At 43.6% G+C, this 19,568-nt stretch overlaps 2 protein-coding genes across 3 annotated transcripts; both read left to right on the forward strand.

Moving 5' to 3' along the window:
- The first annotated feature begins 381 nt into the window (after positions 1-381).
- map1sa (microtubule-associated protein 1Sa) lies at positions 382-12,043 on the forward strand. Of its 2 annotated transcripts, none has more exons than XM_054790383.1 (7): positions 382-540; positions 1,228-1,329; positions 1,656-1,738; positions 1,822-1,962; positions 5,371-8,014; positions 9,571-9,779; positions 9,845-12,043. In XM_054790383.1, exons 1-7 carry the CDS (start codon positions 417-419, stop codon positions 9,998-10,000), a joined length of 3,459 nt encoding a protein of 1,152 aa, XP_054646358.1. In that variant the 5' UTR covers positions 382-416; the 3' UTR covers positions 10,001-12,043. The 2 variants fall into 2 exon arrangements, with proteins under 2 accessions (XP_054646358.1, XP_054646359.1); XM_054790384.1 differs by lacking the exon at positions 382-540 and adding an exon at positions 778-1,040.
- Positions 12,044-12,205: 162 nt separating this feature from the next.
- Positions 12,206-19,537, forward strand: palm1a (paralemmin 1a). Its single transcript, XM_054790385.1, has 8 exons — positions 12,206-12,291; positions 12,828-12,953; positions 15,032-15,141; positions 15,294-15,345; positions 15,416-15,437; positions 15,515-15,559; positions 15,631-15,762; positions 15,838-19,537. Exons 2-8 carry the CDS (start codon positions 12,864-12,866, stop codon positions 16,323-16,325), a joined length of 939 nt encoding a protein of 312 aa, XP_054646360.1. The 5' UTR covers positions 12,206-12,291; positions 12,828-12,863; the 3' UTR covers positions 16,326-19,537.
- The last annotated feature ends 31 nt before the right edge of the window (positions 19,538-19,568 follow it).

A 19,568-nucleotide genomic window follows, 5' to 3' on the forward strand; every position in this document is an offset into this window, starting at 1 on the left:
GTTTTTGCAGAGTCCTTAAAATGCCAATCTGTATTTTACCATGTTCAGTTGTGCCACTTTACACCAATGTATCTTAAGAAAAACAGGTCATTAGTTTAAATTGTTTGTCCACCCCGCCCCCCGTTGCATTAATAAGCTTTTTTCATGTGACTTTATTTTTGACAAGTAGGAAACGCTTCCCTAAACAGAATATTCGCCAAAAAGGAGAAAGAAGTTGTGTTTCAGATACTTGTCATCTTCTTGTAACCTTGAACTCACCACTCACTTCTAATTGGCCACCCTTTGTCGCTGTTGCTCCGTTTTCGTCGCTGATTGGTCGTGTTGTGTTTTAGATGCCATCTTCCCGCCTTGACAACAAAGGGTGGGTCAGGGCCTGGGAGTGTATGTGCTGACGTCCCCACTGGACCGTCCATGCTATGATGGCGGCGGAACGGGGCGGCGGTTCCGGCTCGGCCGCGACAGATTATTCAATGCTGGTGGTGGTTGGTGCACTACAGGCCGCTGGCTTGCTGGAGAGGATGTTGCTGCAAATAGAATTGGGTGAGTTTTGTCAAAGATACCGGCCACTGGTGATACACCAGCGCCGAACCGCAAGTAGGAAGTTGGCGTACCCTTTCACAATAAAACCCTTAATGAGTTAGCTTCCCATATTTCTGTTCTTGGTTTACTAAATTATACTGTCAATAGTTAGTTTTAGTCAAATTATTGTAGTTATGTCAGCATTTTTACTGAAATGTTTGGCCCCCGAAAACATGGTGATAGTGAGTGACGTCTTTTAGTTTCCCCTTCCGGGTCAACATTTTGAAAAATAGATGAACTAGTCATATAGATATATTTGTACGTGTGGGTATTGAAGTGTTTATGCGCACATTCACTGCTCACATGTAATGGCGAGGTCACGCAAACAAGCGGGACTTCCTGTTTGCGGTCACGTAACCAAATATGGCCTGAAACCCTGTGACGTTGTGTTCTTAAAATTTCAATGGAAACGATCCAGAAAGCCAATCTACGATATGAGCAATTTCAACTCCTTTGAGCAGGTTCGTGTTAATTTTTTTCTCACCAACGTTTTTGCAGCCAAATGAGCTCAGTCATCAAACCCAAAATTGAGAAACTTGACAAGTGTTTGTGATGCTTGTGTATCATGGGAATGCTGTCACGTGCTGGGGGTCACTTAACAGGAAGTGTTAGTTGTTTGATGATGATGATGTTGTTTGTGTGTTTCAGGCCTGCGCTGCTGGTCTGTGCCAATGAACGTTGATGTTTTGGACCAGCAGCTGAAGCTCTTTGTGTCCAGACACTCCGCTTTCTTGTCAGAGGACATCCCAGGTAAGAATCGTGTCAAAGATGTGTCAATGTGAAGACAGCGGTTATATCTCCCTTATCTGTGAAAGTGATGAGAGGCTTTGCCCTGTGTGAGAAACTTGTTTAAGTTCATCGAAGCTGAACGACTTTGAGTCACATGTGCAATGGCAAAGTCACAATGATGTGTTTGTGTTTGTGTTTTTGTTCCTCATTTCCGTGACAACAGCTTGACTTGGCCATCAATGGCTTTTCTTGTTCGCTTCACCTGCCATGACCATGTTTTCATCTTCACATCACATGGTGGCGCTGCTAAGCCTTTTTTTTTTTTTTTTTTTTTTTTTTCGTGGCAGGTCAGCGGACACTGCAGCACCACGGAGACGTTCTGGACACACAGGTTGTTTTGAATCCGGCTCACGACCTGGTCTGCTCAGAGGTAAGGCGGAATCATGGACACAAACACTCCATGTTCTGCTTGACATATCGGCGTAATTTTGTGCTTCCCATTATTGCGTGGAGGTGCGGCGGCTGCTCTGTGAGCCTTCTCGACACAAACTGTTGGTGCTAGCTGGTCAGTGCGTCGAGGACGTTGGGGACGTTGTGTTGCAGAAAGGCCGCTTCTCTCTGGACAACCTGATCCAGATCTGTGCTGACGAAGAGGTTAGCCCCCTTTTCACGCTCATCTTTCGTCATCTGCATCCGTCGCATTACCTACAGAGCATTCTCAGCCTCGCATTCTTTTCTCATCCACTGGTAGAGTCATGATGTCACTTGTTTATGCTCGCTACAGTGTGTGTCGAATAAGAAAGGGATGACCGACAAGGAAGGCACTGAAGATCACATGAGCTGCGTCTCAGTTCGCACACCACCACCACACTTACACTTAGCATTAGTACGTTCACATTGAGAAGTACAGGACAATGCACGGCGCCGTCAGTACCCAGATGTTCCACTCAACATAGCCCAAATGGTGAGTGTGCAGTGATGGACCCTCAGTCATCGCCATTGCTACATAGCAAAAGGGGAAAGACTAACTTCAGTGGAAGTAATTCACGATTAAAGGGGAGAGAAGAGGAAACGGACAAATATTGCAGTTGTCATTTTCGGTAAGTGTGCAATGAAACAGTGGTTTTGGGACAGCACGGCAATGTCAAAATGAACATCCTCAGGAACTACGTACGCTGTGTACATAGTAAGGATGCTCCGATCAGGGTTTTATGCTGCCGATTCTGAGAGTGATCATCCATGAGTGAGATCGGCCGATACCGTCACCGAGCACATGGATTAACTGTACATGTTTCAATGTATTTATGATGAGCGCTATTGGCTCTTGCCGCTGTTAGACAGTTCCAAGGCCTCCTGGCAAATAGGTAATTATTAAAAAAATAAACTTTTGGGCAGATTGGGGGTTTTTTTTGCCCTTTGTGTGAAAAGATTTTTGTACTATTCGTCACAAACCAGAACTAATTTGGCGCATGTTTTGGAGTAATACATATACATGGGAAACAAATTGTTCAATAATTTATTTATTTATTTTTAGTTCAAGATAACTGGCCACACGGTGGCCAAGTGGTTAGCATGTTGGCCACACAGTCAGGAGATTGGGAAGATCTGTTTTTGAATCTCCGTTTGGGCATTTCTGTGGAGTTTGCACACTCTCCCCGTGTGTGCATGGGTTTTCTCCGGGTACTCCAGTTTCCTGCCACGTTTAAAAAATATGCATGTTAGGTTAATTGTCCATAGGTGTGAATGGTTGTTTGTCTATATGTGCCCTGCAATTGGCTGGCAACCATTCCAGGGAGTACCCTGCCTCTCGCCGAAAGTCAGCTGGGATAGGCTCCAGCATACCCCCACGAACCTAGTGAGGATAAGCGGCATAAAAAATGGATGGATGGATGGATAGTTCAAAATAACAAAATTAACAGAATAAAAGAATACAAAATAAATATTTTTATTAAATAGAAATTTGTCCTGCTTAACTTTTAAAAACAATTAAATTCAGTGTCCAGTTACAGGGGTCTCCACTTTCAACACTATTTGAGCTTTTAATTATGACAACATTTCAATTGTACAATACCTTTTATTTACCAAGCAGATCTCCACTCAAACTGTGTGGCCATCATCTTTATGCTATTTTGTGGTGATTTGTCATTATATAAAGTCATAAAGCAAACTCTTTGACCCTTTGGTGAGCTACTAAAAATCGTCTGGTGAGATAGGAGATCCCTGTGATAGTATCACCACCATACTGTGTTGAACAAACAATGAGAGACAAATAGTGTTTTGAGGACAAGACATAATTAGTATAATGACAAAAAGATGGTAAAATTGTTCAGTGACACTTGAAAAAGTTAGTGCGTACCTAATGAACGTGATATCCACTTGTAGCTTCCTTGTGGGACAAAAACATCCAAACTAACTGCATTGGTTGTTTGTTTTAAAAACAAAATGTCACTGTGGTTAAAAAGTCACACTTGGAGCCCGAACACCAGACGCTAGGCGGATAACTGGCGGCCAGTGACGGCTAGGCAAAGCATGTAAACAAAGATGCAAGAAAAGTTGGAACGGCAATAGGTTTGGTAAGCATGTGACAAGTTGTCACACTGATGCCATTGAGGTTTTACAGACTAGTTTGGACTCTCGCAGCTATATGGGACAAAACGTCCCATGTCGGTTCAATACGGGTGTTGGCAACATGCGTGACGCAGCAGACATGTACGGTTTGCTGCTGCACGCCGATTGTTTTTTGTAATCGGCTTTGAAAGGCATTTATCAGCATATGCCGATTTACGCTGTTTTTTTTTACGGAAATCCGCCGATACTGGTTGGTGGCCGATTGATCAGAGCATCCCTAGTATATAGTAAACATATTGAAGTGTAAGTATGTAAGTGTGCTGATTGAAACACAACCTTCGACGCTTGCCACCTTCAATAGCCGCTATCTTGGCTATGTAGTGGAAAGCAGAGGACGAAACTTGAAATAATAGCGGCTGAGGAGCAACATGTAGCGGTGGAACGAAGAAGAAGCAGCGGGTAAATATTGCATTTTTGGAAAATGCACAATGACTATATAATGGATAATGGACTATGTAATGGGTTAGTGATAGCACTAGGGATGTCCCGATACTGCTGAGCCCTTGTATTTTGAAGATCAGATATATATCGGCTTTCGCCACGAGATCGGGCCGATCCGTTGCCATATAAACCATATCGTTCGTAAATGTGGGCCACACTGCAACATGGTAGGTGCAGTAATGCGCCTCAAAGCTGGTTGCCACTCGACTCCCGCCACCTGCAAGAAATAGAAAACCCAACACCACCATGCAGACATGTCCGCGTTGTACCGTGGTGAAGTTAGTTTCACGTTGGACGTCGGATATTCGGCTTTGTAGCTACAGAGGTAGTTTCCCCTCGCTTTGCCCGGACTGCTGTGTCATTGTGTGGGGAGCTCGCATGCAGTGGCGGAGCTACGTGGTGCCCGTGGCCACCCTTGGTCACTCTCCAGCCACCCCAATGGCCATGTAGACATTTCAGTTAACTTATTGCCACCACTATGTGAATAATGTAATCTCACCTTATTAAATTTCTGGCTTCGCCACTGCTTGCACAAGAAGTGCTGCTCTAACCGCTGGTTGTTTACGCTAGGGACCGTCAATAAATTACTATTGCTATTGATCTATAACCATGTCAAATGATTAGTCCTACCCTAAAAGTATTTTGCACGCCCATTTTTTTTCCAATTTTATCTTTTATTGGATTAGAGACCTGACTCATAGAGGTTTGTTAAAAAGCCAAACAATATTGGTGGACATGCTGTGTAACAAAAAAGTAAATTCAGCAATACTTTGGTTGCATTATTTTCAATGCTTTAAAGAGGTCTTTTCATAACCATATTCAGTTCCACAAATTAATGTTTGTAACAAATGCTTATAATCAGGATTGGATTGGCAAGACTATTAAAAAAAGGAAATGCATACACAGTGTACAAACTGTACATACTGTATTATCTACTGCTGGAAGTATTCCATTTGAGACACAGCCATGGTTTGTTTCTCCTCTTTTGGCTAGGTTGCCCACTTGTGGAGCTCCAGGGCAAAGGCAACTCTTACCCTCAGCTGCCCGGACCTGGGCCTTTGGAGGGACGACCTGTTGAAGAAGCACAACCTGCTTGACGTCATAAACATCCAGATCAACCCTCCCCTGCTCCTCCCACAGATGGAAGGCCTGCAAGAGTTCACAGAGTACCTCTCAGAGTGTCTGGAACCCGAGTCCCCTTTTGACCTCCTGGAGCCCCCAAGCACTGTGGGGTTCTTGAAACTCTCCCGTCCCTGTTGCTACATCTTCCCCGGGGGTAAGGGAGACTCTGCATTCTTTGCTGTGAATGGCTTCAATATCCTGGTAAATGGAGGCTCCGACTCCCGCTCCTGCTTCTGGAAACTAGTCCGACATCTGGACAGAATCGACTCGGTCCTCTTAAGTCACATCGGCGTGGACAATCTTCCTGGGCTGAACAGCTTGCTACTGAGGAAAGTAGCCGAGCAGGACCAGGACTTAGCTGCAGGTCAGCCTGAAGAAGACTGGATGAAAAAACTCATCTCCCCGGAGATTGGAATAGTTTTCTTCAATGTTCCGGACAGATTGAAAGCCATACAGGGAGATCCCAGTGAGCTTCGTAGTGTTGACCAGGGGGCACTGATCTTAGAGTGCTTGCAAAGACTTGCTATCAAAGCACAACCTCTGTGTCGGTCCAGTGTAGCATCTATTGAGCCACTTGTCTTGTTCCACAAGATGGGAGTAGGCCGTCTGGAGTTGTATCCACTGAATCCAATCAGTGGCAGTAAAGAATTGGAGGAGTTGTTGCAGACTTTGCCCAAAAGTTCCAACTTGAAAGGCTCGGATCTTCCACTTGCATGCCTCACTTCCATCTGTGCTTTGCTGGTGTGGCATCCCTCTAGCAATCAGGAGAAGATTGTCCGGGTCCTTTTCCCAGGATGCACGCCACAGCGTAAAATTCTGGATGGACTTGAAAGACTAAAACATCTGGATTTCCTCAGTGTTCCTGTGGTGAGTTCAAAGGACCTAGAAATGTCCAAAGCGGAGAAACTTCCAAAGCGTGCCGAAAGTCGAGAAAGCCTCAAGTCCCGAGACTTGCGGACCAGCAGTGCCTTGCAGAAAGACAAAAATGGCCGACTTCCTGTCAAAAAACTGGAGGTGAGAATGAAGCCAAAGGCAGCAGTTGACACTGCGACCAAAGAGAGAGACCAAGAGGCCAAATCTAAGCCAGTGAAGCCAGCTGAGAAGCTCATTCCAAAGAAGGACCTGTCCAAAGATGAGAGAAAGAAAGAGAATGGTGATAAAAAGAAAGAAAGTGTCAAGAAGGAAAGTGTAAAACTGAAGAAAGAAAATAAAATGGAAGCCAAAAAAGAGACTAAGAGGGAAGACAAGAAAGTAGCTGCATCAGCCATCAAAGATGTAAAGAAAGTGAGCGGAGCTTCAAGTTCAGAAGTGAGAAAATCTGCATTCAGGAGTCCGAAGACGGACACGTTGAACAAAGGGACGAAAGATAAAGCTGTTTGTACAGAGCAGAACTTGTCAGCTGAAGACGACACGAACCCTACCGAAAAGACCTCAGAACTTCCGAACGGTGACACAGACAGGAAGAACCCAGCGAGTCCAGAGACAGTCCCTCGTATGGACACCTCCTTAAGTCCAACTGATGACATATCCTCCAAAAGTGGACCAGAGAATCAAGGTAACAATGCAGTACAAGCGACTGAAGTGGACAGAACAGCCAGTCTGGCCTTGGATGGCCTCAGTCAAGAAGGTCCTATCAGGACCTCAAACACAGAAGATTCTCTTTTCTTTCAGGACAAAAAGTCCACTCATATTGTGGGAGACATTCCAGACTCCTCCCCCACATTGACCACCATGCCGGCTGAATTCTACTCTCCTCCCACCTCAGAGCAAGTCCTGATGTTTAGCTCGGAATCACAGCCAGGGCCGCCAAAAGACAGATGCTGCTCCAATGGACATGTGACTGGCTCAGAACATAATGTGGAGCATTCCCTGAATGGTCGCTGGGGAATTGGATGTGAGGAACATATTCACGGGATGTCAGAGCTGACCACAGACGTTCTTCATGATGTCGATCTTTGCTTGGTTTCGCCTTGTGAGTTCCAGCACCACAAGGCTCCAGAGAACCAGAGCAGCAGCCAGAGCACTGAAGCCTGCAGCCAGGGAACTCCGCCCACATCAGTCAGCGAGTCCCTGTTGATGGCCACAGACTCTGATGTCCCGCCTGCAACGGAAGACTGTCCTTCCCTCAGCGCAGACTCCGATGATGATGATTCTGGTAGCCTCCTGTTTCCGGGACATCCTGGTATGCCCCTCTCCCACCTGACGGCTCAGCATTCCTCCCTGGACCCGCCACCCGCCCTGGTCAGGGATCTGCCCCCGTTACCCCCCCAACCGGAAACATGCATGGCAGATTTTGACACATCAAGCAAGAACCAAAAGACGTCTGCCAGCAGGACCAAAAAATCCACAGGAGTGTTGCAGAGGGCCACTGCCGGAAGCCCGTCAGGGCACAACGTGAAGTCAAAGGCCAGCAGCACTGTGCCACTTAAAACGACCCCCGTCACTGAAGCAAGGCCATCAAGCCGAATTTCACTGGGAGGCTCGCGAAGTGGAACTGCCAAACCTTCAGTGTCAGGTATGCCATACAAACATCACCTGTACTGTAGACTAGGGAGGGGTAGGAATAGTAGAATAACTCCATATTGCGTTATCGCGATACCTTGACAACCACAGCGATAATATTACAATATACGATTAGCGATATATTCAAAGACAATCAGCTACTATACAATATCTATGTAAAGAAAACAAGGGAAAACTTGTACAGTAAGTACAACGTCTTGGTACGTAATCCCGTGAATGGCGAAAAACCTCAAAAATGCCGATAAAATGCCTATTTTTGATTCTCTAAACACTATAATATGCTTTTCAAACTGATTAAACACTTTTAAAATCCAGTTTTACATGTACAAAAAGTACAGTTGCATAACATCACGTCCTGTCAAAGCATCTTCCGGCTGGAAAATGTTGAGTGAATTGACTTGTGATATGGTACCCTCTGCTGCATTGTTAACTGCAGAACATTTTAATTAATTTATTTTTGCGCCATCTAACCACGCTCTGTTTGAGTTACCATATTAAAAAAAAAAAAAAAAAAGTTTACAATGTAAAGCAGAGAAAAGAAATGTGCAAATATGGCGGGGGGAGTGAATTGTTAAAGTAATGAAAATATTTAACGTAAAATTGTACTTCGTTCATATTTCCATCATGGAGTTGTCTCATGAATTAAGCGTTGCGTGTCCAATTCAGCAAGAACGAAAAGGACTTTGCAAAGTGACTGTTTTGGCAGCAGAAATGTCAGTTTCTCTCGTTTGTGTAAGTTTAAGGTTTTAAAACGTTAAAGCTACCATACCATGTATTGTATGTTGGAATGTTATGTTCATCTCAGCGTTTAACCGTAGATAACAAAGCATTGCCTTTGCATTTGATGTCACATTTAGCAGAATTTATAGTTTAACGGCGGATTCCCAATTTTGGCATTTGTGTAAAATATATAACCATCCTTTTCCAATACAGTCGTCTCTCGATATATCGGCGTTCGAATATCGCTCTCTCACTATGAGTGAAAAAAAGGTTGTCCTCTCTTTCCATGTGGAAGTGGTAAGTTTTTAGCTCCTTTGTCCTTCTTTCCCACTCCATTTAAAAACACTTTCTTAAATTGGAGAGGCTAACTAGTTAGCTCGGTACTTTGCTATGGTAACGGCGGCCGTCTGTTATGTCCCTGCAGTCATATAGCAATGTGATGTAAACAAAGAATAGGAGTGTAAATAAAATAGGAGAGTAAAAGAGACTTGGTTTGTCATTGTATGTCTACAGGGCTCTAATAATGCTTAAACCCGTATTTAGAAAGTCATAAACAGTTTTTCAATGCTCTAACTACAGAAATATTCTGTTTATTATTAATATTGAATCCTACTTCGCGGAAATTTACTTATCGCTGTCGGCTCTGGAACCAGTTAACTGTGAAAGAACAGACGACTATTGTTTATCAAAACAAATGATACGATTCATACATTCATATTTTGTGCTGTAGACCATCATCTGGTCTTAGTTGTGAGTGGTTTGTCTCAATCAGCTCTAAAAAGATTCATAGCGAAACACTGAATTCATCAAAGTCCTTGCTTTCATCAGCATCCAAAACATCAGAGGCATCTGCTGTCCATGTGGACCTGGCCTACCTGCCATCCGGATCAGCCTCCTCCACAGTCACCTCGGACTTCTTCAGACAGCTTCGCTCCTCCTATTACGTCGTGAGTGGCGATGAGCCCGTGAAAGCGGTGGCCATGAGAAGCATCCTGGATGCACTGCTGGATGGCAAGAGCAGCTGGCCGGACTTACAGGTTAGCGGACGCTCCGGAGGGGTGGGTTGATCTGAGAACCCTTCTGATTTGCTGTGTCTCCTCAGGTGACTCTGATCCCGACGTTTGATTCAGTGGCCATGCACGAGTGGTACCAAGAAACCCATGAGCAGCAGAAGCAGCTGTCAATCACCGTCTTGGGGAGCAACAGCACCGTGGCCATGCAGGAGGAGACCTTCCCTGCCTGCAAGGTGGAGTTCTGAGTCTGGCCCCATCCACCCGACCCAGAGGTTTTTGCCGTGGTTACGAGCTGACTGGGAATAGTAAACGGTTGCCTTGTCAGAACTCACCCGTCCCTTTGATTGGCTGGTCTATTGTAGCACAGCTTTCTGTCTGCTGGACCAGGACTTATCAGTCCACAAAATCCTCAAGTCAGTTCTCACGAAGCAGGTTCTTCAGTTGCAAGTAGGCAGAGTTAAAGCGGATGAGGAACCAGTGGAGGTTCAGGTTGATAGTGATAAGGCTATGTGAGCGATTGTGTAAATGAAAGTGTTGGGAGTGTTGTTGTAGCATGTGGATGTGAAACCTGAGCTTTTTATATCAACTTAACTACACAGTAGATCCCCACAAATGGTGGAAAGCTGCAGATATGGAAAAAGCCCTAAACATTTTTGGTACTGTAAACCAGGGGTATGGAACCTATGGCTCAGGAGCCACATGTGGTGCTTTTGATGACTGCATCTGGCTCTCAGACATTTCTTCACGCTAACATTTATTAAAATTTTCTGTAAAACATTGCAGAAATAACGGTGTTGAAAATAACTTTCTTGCCCATTTTAATCCATCCATCCATTTCTACCGCAATGTGGGTGGCCGGAGCCAATCCCAGCTGTCCTTGCGATATTTTTTGGGTCAGACACCAAAACTCGATTGTTACTGGATAATGGTAGTAGCCTACCGGTTCATTGAGGTGTCAAGAAGTAAACTTCCCTTCTTTAATCAAATAGTCAGCTGGCTAATTCTGCAAAGCCAAACCTTTTGACAAAGAAGATGGTGAAAAGAAAGAAAGATACGGAGTATAGTGCAAAACCGTGCAGCACCAGAAGTCGCATTAATGGTAAGAAGCATTTTATTTATTATAGCTTCACTATCAGACACTAGAGAGAATGTTATTAAAAAGAATAAATTCAGAGACTTCTACTCTAAAATTGTTGGTTTTACTTTAAAAAATGCACGCATTTAGTTGTATTCAATGTTAAAAAAATATTATATGGGTTTTACGGAAATACACTTTTTAAAATGTGTGGCTTTCATGGCTCTCTTAGCCAAAAAGGTTCCCGACCCCTGCTGTAAACCAACACACCTCTCACAGTTATTAAACACACTTTACATTCAGTTTTACACATTAAGAAACAATTACAGACATGCAGTATGCAGTATTGTACTTTAAAACGAGCAGTTACACAACATCACCAACATCTTCTTGCTGGAAAATGTTGAATGAATTGACTCGTGAGACAGCGCCCTCTACAGGATTTCAAAGCTACAGCACTTTCTTTCACTTTCTTCCTGCTGATGGCAAGCAAAGACTGTCAAGCATTAAGCTTCCAGGAAAAAAAAACGTATTATTTGCAATTTAAAGCAGAGAAAATATGCGGGGGAGACAATGCCCAGCCGCAAATAGTCGGGGATCTACATTACTCCACCCTAAAATTACTGATGGATGAAGCCAGACTCTTGGTGTAAAGGGATGAAGTTCGATGTTAGCATAAAGCTCTGAATATGAAGCTAGCAGGTTGCATAAACACGATGGTAAGTTTTCTTTTTCATGGTAATCACCTTTTGCATTGCATGATTGGCTGACAGCTGTCAGAATGACACAAGGAGAGGAGGAGTAACAAGGCAAAAAAGGCAAAGTGTTGGCAGGCTAAAAACTCAAAATTGTTCTTTTAATTTATTTATTTATTTGTACACTTTTTCCACAAGTCTTTGTTTGCATCTGCATGTTAATGACTTTGATATTGAAGTTCTTGAAGATATAATGAAACCCTTACATAAAAGCAGTCGGTAAAAAAAATACTGTACGTCCCCTGCTGGCTTCCTGTTGCAAAAGAAAATGTGGATGGAGTTTCAATTCAGATTTGTCTCTGGTCCTTTTTGGTTTCTACCAACACTAGCCTTTTTAACGAGCTTGTTTCTCTCTACGTAAAAATTAAATGTATTTTTATCACTTTTGCATACACACAAACAGCTGTTTCAGGTTGTTTTACTGGTTTTTGAAACACTAATTTGAAGTTTTATCTATTAAAAACATGAAAATTAAATCACTGGCTGTCTTGTGTGTATTTGTACAAAACTTTGCGTGGCTTCGTCAACGCACAAGTACCTTGGCTGCATTTCACTGACACCTGACTTTACTGTGGCAGTCAGTGTTTCTTCCTGATACGACCTTTATTTTGAAGCGGCTGCGTCATCGAGTGGGCGTGTCTGCGGTGTGACTGTACACTCGCCGTGCACGCGCGGTCACGGCTGATGCGTCACACGTGCACATGAAGTAAGTAGAGCTTTTTTTGCTGTCTTTTTGTATGCTCAACCGATGTGCTGCCGCGTGGCGTCACGTCAGGCGCCTAATTGGCTGCAAAAGTAATCAGTGTCGCGGGCACGTGCATTTCTCTGCAGAGTTGCGCGTGCTCGCCGGAAGCAGAGTGGGCGCAGCTTTATTGATTTTTTTTTTTGTTGCTGTTTTTGATTCTTCTTCTTTAGTCAAGCTAATTACAGAATAATTAGAACCTTTGCTTATTACGTTGTCGTCACAATGTAAAGTACCTCAAATTTGTGATCATTTGTGCAAAGAAAAGAATAGACCTGGGGGGGGGGGGAATACTGAACTTTTTATTATTTTTTTTATTATATTTATTATTTTGTATTATTCCATTAATAAAACATCTTACGATGACAAAAAAGACACCACAGTAACGTCGGTGGTAACTGTCAATCAAAAGCTGACACGCCCCTGTGTGTGTTGCGTTGTCACTGTGGCGACGTCTAGTGGCAAGAACTGTAACGTTACTTCTTGTTAATGTTTGCCAGAGGACACACATACACTGCACACACACATCAGCTGTGATGTCTCAGGCTGACGGGAAGTGGCAGAGCGAGGTGGAGGAGAAGAAGCGTCAGCTGGAGGATGACAGAAGAGCGCTGCATCACGTGAAGGTGAGACAGCCAATCAATGCCTCAAAGAAATTGAAGGCGAAAGTAAAAATAAATGTATACATACAGTACATACTACGTATATGTACTACATATGTATGCATGCATACACTATGGATACATGTGTATGCATACATACTGTATTGTATGTATGTATGACTACGCATGTATGAATGCATTACGTACTATGTATGTATACATATACCACGTGCATACTAAGTACGTATGCATACATACGGACTATGCATGTCTACATACATTACATGCTACGTACCCTGCATACACTATGAATGTATGCATACATATGTACAACACTGAATATACTACGCACAGTGAATGTATGCATACAGTACGTACTACACGTGTATGCATTCACTATGTACTATGCATGTATGTACAGTGGTCTGAAAAAGTGTATGCCCCCCCTTCCTGATTTTTTGCATGTCTGTCACATTGAAATGTTTCAGATCATCAAACAAATGTAAATATTAGTCAATGACTACACAACTGAACACAAAATGCAGTCTGAAAATTAAGGCAAAAAATCCAAACCTACATGGTTCTGTGTGAAACAGTGATGGCCCCCTAAACCTAATAACTGGTTGGGCCACCCTTAGCAGCAACAACTGCAATCGAGCGTTTGCGGTAACTTGCAATGAGTCTCTTACAGCGCTGTGGAGGAATTTTGGCCCACTCATCTTTGCAGAATTGTTGTAATTCAGCCACATTGGAGGGTTTTTCAGCATGAACCGCCTTTTTAAGGTCATGCCACAGCATCTCAATAGAATTCAGGTCAGGACTTTGGCTAGGCCACTCTAAAGTCTTCATTTTGTTTTTCTTCAGCTATTCAGAGGTGGACCTCCTGGTGTGTTTTGGATCATTGCCTGCTGTAGAACCCAAGTTGGTTTCAGCTTGAGGTCAGCACAGATGGCCTGACATTCGCCTTCAGAATTCTTTGGTAGACAGGAGAATTCATGGTTCCATTTCTCACAGCAAGTCTTCCAGGTCCTGAAGCAGCAAAACAGCCCTAGACCATCACACTACCACCACCATATTTTACTATTGATTTGATGTTCTTTTTCTGAAATGCAGCGTTACTTTTACAGCAGATGTGATGGGACACACAACTTCCAAAAAGTTTAATTTTTGTCTCGTCAGACCACAGAGTATTTGAAAAGTCTTAGCGATCATCAAGATGTTTTATGGCAAAATTGAGATGAGCCTGAATGTTTTTTGTTCAGCAGTGGTTTTCGTCTTGGAACTCTGCCATGCAGGCCGTTTTTGCCCAGCGTCTTTCTAACGGTGGAGTTATGAACACTGACCTTAACTGAGGCAAGTGAGGACTGCAGTTCTTTTGGATGTTGTTGTGGGGTCTTTTGTGGCCTCTTGCATGAGTCACGTTGCTGCGCTCTTGGGGTAATTTTGGTTGGCCGGCCACTCCTAGGAAGGTTCACAGCAGTTCCGTGTTTTTGCCAATTGTAGATAATGGCTCTCACTGTGGTTCACTGGAGTCCCAAAGCTTTACAAGTGGCTTTATCACCTTTTCCAGACGGATAGATCTCAATTAATCTCAGTTAATGTTTTAACAGAGGGGGCAGTCACGTTTTCACACAGGGTCACGTAGGTTTGGATTTCTCCCTTAATAATAAAATGTTTCTTTTTAAAAATGTATTTTGTGTTCAGTTGTGTTGTTATTGACTAATATTAAAATTTGTTTGATGAGCTGAAACAGTTAAGTGTGACAAACATGCCAAAAAAATCAGGAAGGGGGCAAACACTTTTTCATACTACTGTACACATACGACATATGTACTGTATGCATACAGTTCTTAATGTGCATTTACACATGTATGAATACACTATGTACTACTTATGTGTACGTAGACAAAGTATATTTTTTAAATGAATGTAAACATCCAACACTGGATGTGTGGTACATTAAGATAAGTGACGTAAGTAATGCTAACACCTTGCACGGTGACGCGAGACGCAACCAGGAAGTCTCCTCTCCTGAAGTGCAAGACTGTTGCGTTCAGCGATGTACAGGAAACACACTCGTGCGCTTCCTGTTCTGTGTTCAGTCAAAGGCGCTGCGAGAGCGCTGGCTGCTGGACGGCGCACCACCTGTTGGAGATGAACAGAAGCAGCAGCATGAGGAACACGCCAAGAACCTGGAGGACACCGTCAGCAGGTCCATTATTGAAAACGATAGAAAAATAGCAAGCAATCTTTAGGAATCCTTCATTTTCCTAACTATATCTATCTGTCTATCGTATATCTTTCTATCCTCCTACCTATCTATATTTCTCTATGGGTTTATCAATAACATTGTTAGTGTTGCAGGTTGGAAAAAGAATTAATGAATCTTGAGAGCACAGGAGCGTGCACGAGTTCAGTGAGTACACACACACACACACACATACGCACGCACACACAGTGTGTTCATGGTTTTTTGTCACTTCCAGGTGAGATCAGGAACAAATCAAGGTACTTTTCATCTTCTCATGAAGACCACAGTAATCAGATTTTTAGAGCGCTTCTCATGACATCCTGTCTTTTTGCAGAGGTCAGAGTTCACCAGGCGGGAGGCGATGACATGATGAAGCGAGGTGAGTTACATTGTGACCTTTAACCTTATCAAAGACATCATTTTGTTGTGCGTGACCTCTGACCTCCCCAGCAATGTATTCGGTGGAGATCAAAGTAGAGCGGGACAAGGCGACGGGGGAGACGCGGGTCCTGTCCTCGCACACCAAACTTCCTGTCGACTGCTCTCATGGAGGGGTCAAAGTTTACGAGGATGATCAGAAAGGTGAAAGGTCGTCTAATGGGTGTGGACTAGTTGCATTGTTGAGGTCACAGGATTAGTGATTCTGTCGCCTCCTAGTGGTTCATGAGGTCAACGGCGAGGATGGCGTCCACCTGCTCAGCGCTGCCGAGGTGGACGAGCTCATCCTCAAAGCCGATGAGGCACTGACAACATCATGCGTGGCGGTCCGAGAAAAGGAGGAGGAGGAGGTGAAGGTGAAGGAGGAAGGGGCGGCAGCGGTGGCAGAGATCACTGGGCTGGAAGCCACGCCCCAGGAGCAGGGTGGCACCGAGGAGCCAGTTACGATGGTGTTTATGGGCTACCAGGATGTGGAGGACCAGGACCACACTAAGGAGGTCCTAGGCCTGCAGGGGACAGTCAAGGCGGAGCTTGTCCTCATTGAGGACCGGAAAACCCCACCGTCAGGAGGACCGATGGATGCCCCGCCAATGTCCACCACTATTCCAGAGATAGTGGACAAGTGTGAATTGGCGGGGGTGCCAGCAAGAGGCACTGTGAAGACCAAGAAGGAGAAAGAGGCACGTAAGTGCTGCATCATCATGTGAACCTGCAGGGGGCGCCACAAAATATTTCCACAAGACTGCAAAACATCACGTCCTGTTTTCTTTTTTATTTCTCATCTTTGCTTTCAGCAGCTGACTAGCATTAGCACATGCTACCTGTAAAAAAAACATGTGACAAAGTAATGCAAGCATGTCATGAACATGAATGCCATCACTTCCTGTTGTTGTTTGTGTTGTGTTGACTGCGGCTGACATACAAACACAATGCTAACACCAAAGCTAAATATTTGCTGCTTAGCTACTGCATGCTAGCAGCAACACAAGTATTGGGACACAGCTCTTTATAATGTTCTGCTCCCAGTGCACACAGCAACATCCACGAAGGCATTCTCTGATGAGTTTGCTGTTCAAGAACGAGAACAGCGATGGTGACCACCGACTTCAGCGATCTCACAAATGGACACTCCAAAAGCTTGTAGAACGCCTTCCCAATAAGAGTGGAATGCGTTTGAGACGCCACGTTTTCTTCAGTTTTATTTTCCTGCAGCTGTCCCAATACTTTTGTGCGTAGCCAGCTTCCTGTGACCATTAAGCATTAATGGCACCGTATCTTCCGTCAACAGATGCGACCTTGCTGATGTCACGACCAAGAAGGTCAGCAAAACCCTGAGGGAGGAGCTTTAAAATGTTGTCCTCACGGTGGCGCTAATATCCAATAAGTCTCTTAATGAGCAATCCAAGGCTGTGTCTGAAATGGAATACTTCCGTCAGTACACTTCATTATGTATACTCGTTGTATATACTACGTACACTGCATACTTAGTTCCTGAAGACACAATTTTGACAGTGTAGTGCTGTCCCAAATCCATTTCTGTTGTTGTGCATTCACTGGAAATGACTGTAATCACAGTATTTAGCGGCCTTGTCTTCTTCTCTCATTTTAAAATGAAATGTACACTGCTTAAAAAAATAAAGGGAACACTCAATTCACACTCAGTCAAAACTGCTGCGCCGTTATTCAAACTGTCCACTTAGGAAGCAACACAGATTGACAACCAATTTCACATGCTGTTGAGCAAATGGAATAGACAACAGGTGGTGTCTTTTCCACTTCAATTTGGAGTGTGACTCCGAATCCAGACCTGTATGGGTTAATACATTTGATTTCAGTTGATAATTTTTTGTGTGATTTTGTTGTCAGCACATTCAACTATGTAAAGACCAAAATATTTATAAAAATATTTCATTAATTCAAATCTAGGATGTGATATTTTAGTGTTCCCTTTATTTTTTTGAGCAGTATACTTTTTAAATTTAATTCATTTACATTTTTAAAGTTAAAATCTCTCAAGTTTTTGCACTGAATCTGGACCGGAAGCCGTTAACTCATTCACTTACTCGTACCTGTTACCGCTTACTAAATTAAAAAAGGAAACCAGGTGACGTGTCACAGCGTGATAAAATGTGTGAGTTTAAGTCCTTGTGCACACAGGAACGCTGAAAAAAAGTCACGTAAATAGTCTCTAGTAAATAGTCGCATCCAGACGATGAACTGATTACTGGGTGAAAACAATGTAACACATAAAGTACACCTACCTACCTCTAAACACACACAGACAGAATCATGTGACACCAACACTATAGAAGAAGAAAGAGCCAATGCGCATAAACTCGGTTTGTTTCGACTTAGGACGAAGTGGAATTACATTTCAGCATTTTGGAGCATAAAACAACAACGTATCAGGAGAGTGTCGACTGTGGTGAGCCATGAAATATTCAGATATTATGCTGGCTTGTCAGCAACGCTCACTTCTGGTCACGTGACGACGAAGGTGTGGTGACGTCATCGTTTTCGTAACGTTGTGGTTTGTTTTTCTACACGGAAAACAACATGGCAACGATGATTTTCCCACTCTAGAAGCCGTTTAAAAAAATAATAATAATACTGTTTCAGGGCACCCAGAAGGCCGTTTCCGTGTGGATGAAAGGCTGAATTGATAAAATACTTAGCCGTTTCGACTTGAAAATGTTCCCGTGTGGACCGCCCCTAAATGTGAGTTTCTGTGCATGCACTCTGACTGGACCTCGAGGGAATCCCGACGCACGTAGGTGAGGCACTCCTGTCAGTTAAAGAATGGAGCTTCCCATCCCTAATGGCGACCACGTAAAAGTTATTCCCTCCCCTTATGCAATGTTGCCAATTTGGCGACTTTGTCTAAATCTGGCTACATTCCAAACCCTCTTGGCGACATATTTTCTCAAAAGCGACAAATCTAGCTACTTTTTCTGGCGTCGTCGGGGAATTTCCTGGTGTTCGGGAACTTAAAAGTGAAAGCACGTATTGATCTGCAGTTTCTGTTCTCACTGAGCAGCAGGGGATGCTGCTGAGACGTCCGCCCCGCCCCAAAGCAGTCACAACCATCAGTGCACTGTCAAGTCCCCAGTCACACTGGGAGCATAGTGGAGCTCCCCGCATCCACGAATCACGCATGCAGGAGGCGCGATGCCGCTCGGGTGCATCTTGACCTGTTTTAAAGAGCGGCATCTGAAACGTAAATGTTTCTTAATCTTCGCTACCCATTACACTCAAACCTCATTCGGACTCGACCACTTACCTGTCAGTGTGTCACAACGTGAGACGGGAGAACAATGAGCGAGAAGTTAAACAAGTTGTCCTAACTACAAGATAAGAGGTGGAGGCTGGAGGCGAGTCCGTATGTAATTATTACACTGTCTTGGCTTTGAGAGGCGCTGGCTGAGATAAAATATTAAAATAATTTTATTTTTTTATGAAGTGATGGCCAATTTTAAATGAACAAAGAAAGAAGCAAGTTAATTTGTAGTTGTAAACATAATTAAGATGTTTTTACTCACTGTTTTGTCTCTTCTACGAGGTTACGCTTTTTTCCTACAGCATCTCTTACGTCACATGCAAATAATATGCAAATTAGCCCAATATTAGCCCAAATTAGTCCAATAGCTACTAAGAAGTTGGCAACAGTACCCTTTTGCTACATAGCCAAGATGGCGATGATTGATGGTGGTGTTAGTTGCCGCACATTCACTATTTGGGGCGAGTTGAGTGCATTAGGCCGTATTTTGCACTTATGCACTCTAAATGCTAAACGAAAGTACGCCAATTGAGATACAGCTCAACTCTCCTTTTCTTTTTTTATTGTTTCTGTACTAACTAGATGTGCTGATGCTCTGCAAACAAATATATTCACAATTAAAAAGTGATGTTGCAAAGCAAAGTTCTTTGGTTCTGTTTTCAAACGTGAACAC

Source organism: Dunckerocampus dactyliophorus, chromosome 10, assembly GCF_027744805.1.
Source record: "Dunckerocampus dactyliophorus isolate RoL2022-P2 chromosome 10, RoL_Ddac_1.1, whole genome shotgun sequence".
Lineage (NCBI taxonomy): Eukaryota > Metazoa > Chordata > Actinopteri > Syngnathiformes > Syngnathidae > Dunckerocampus > Dunckerocampus dactyliophorus.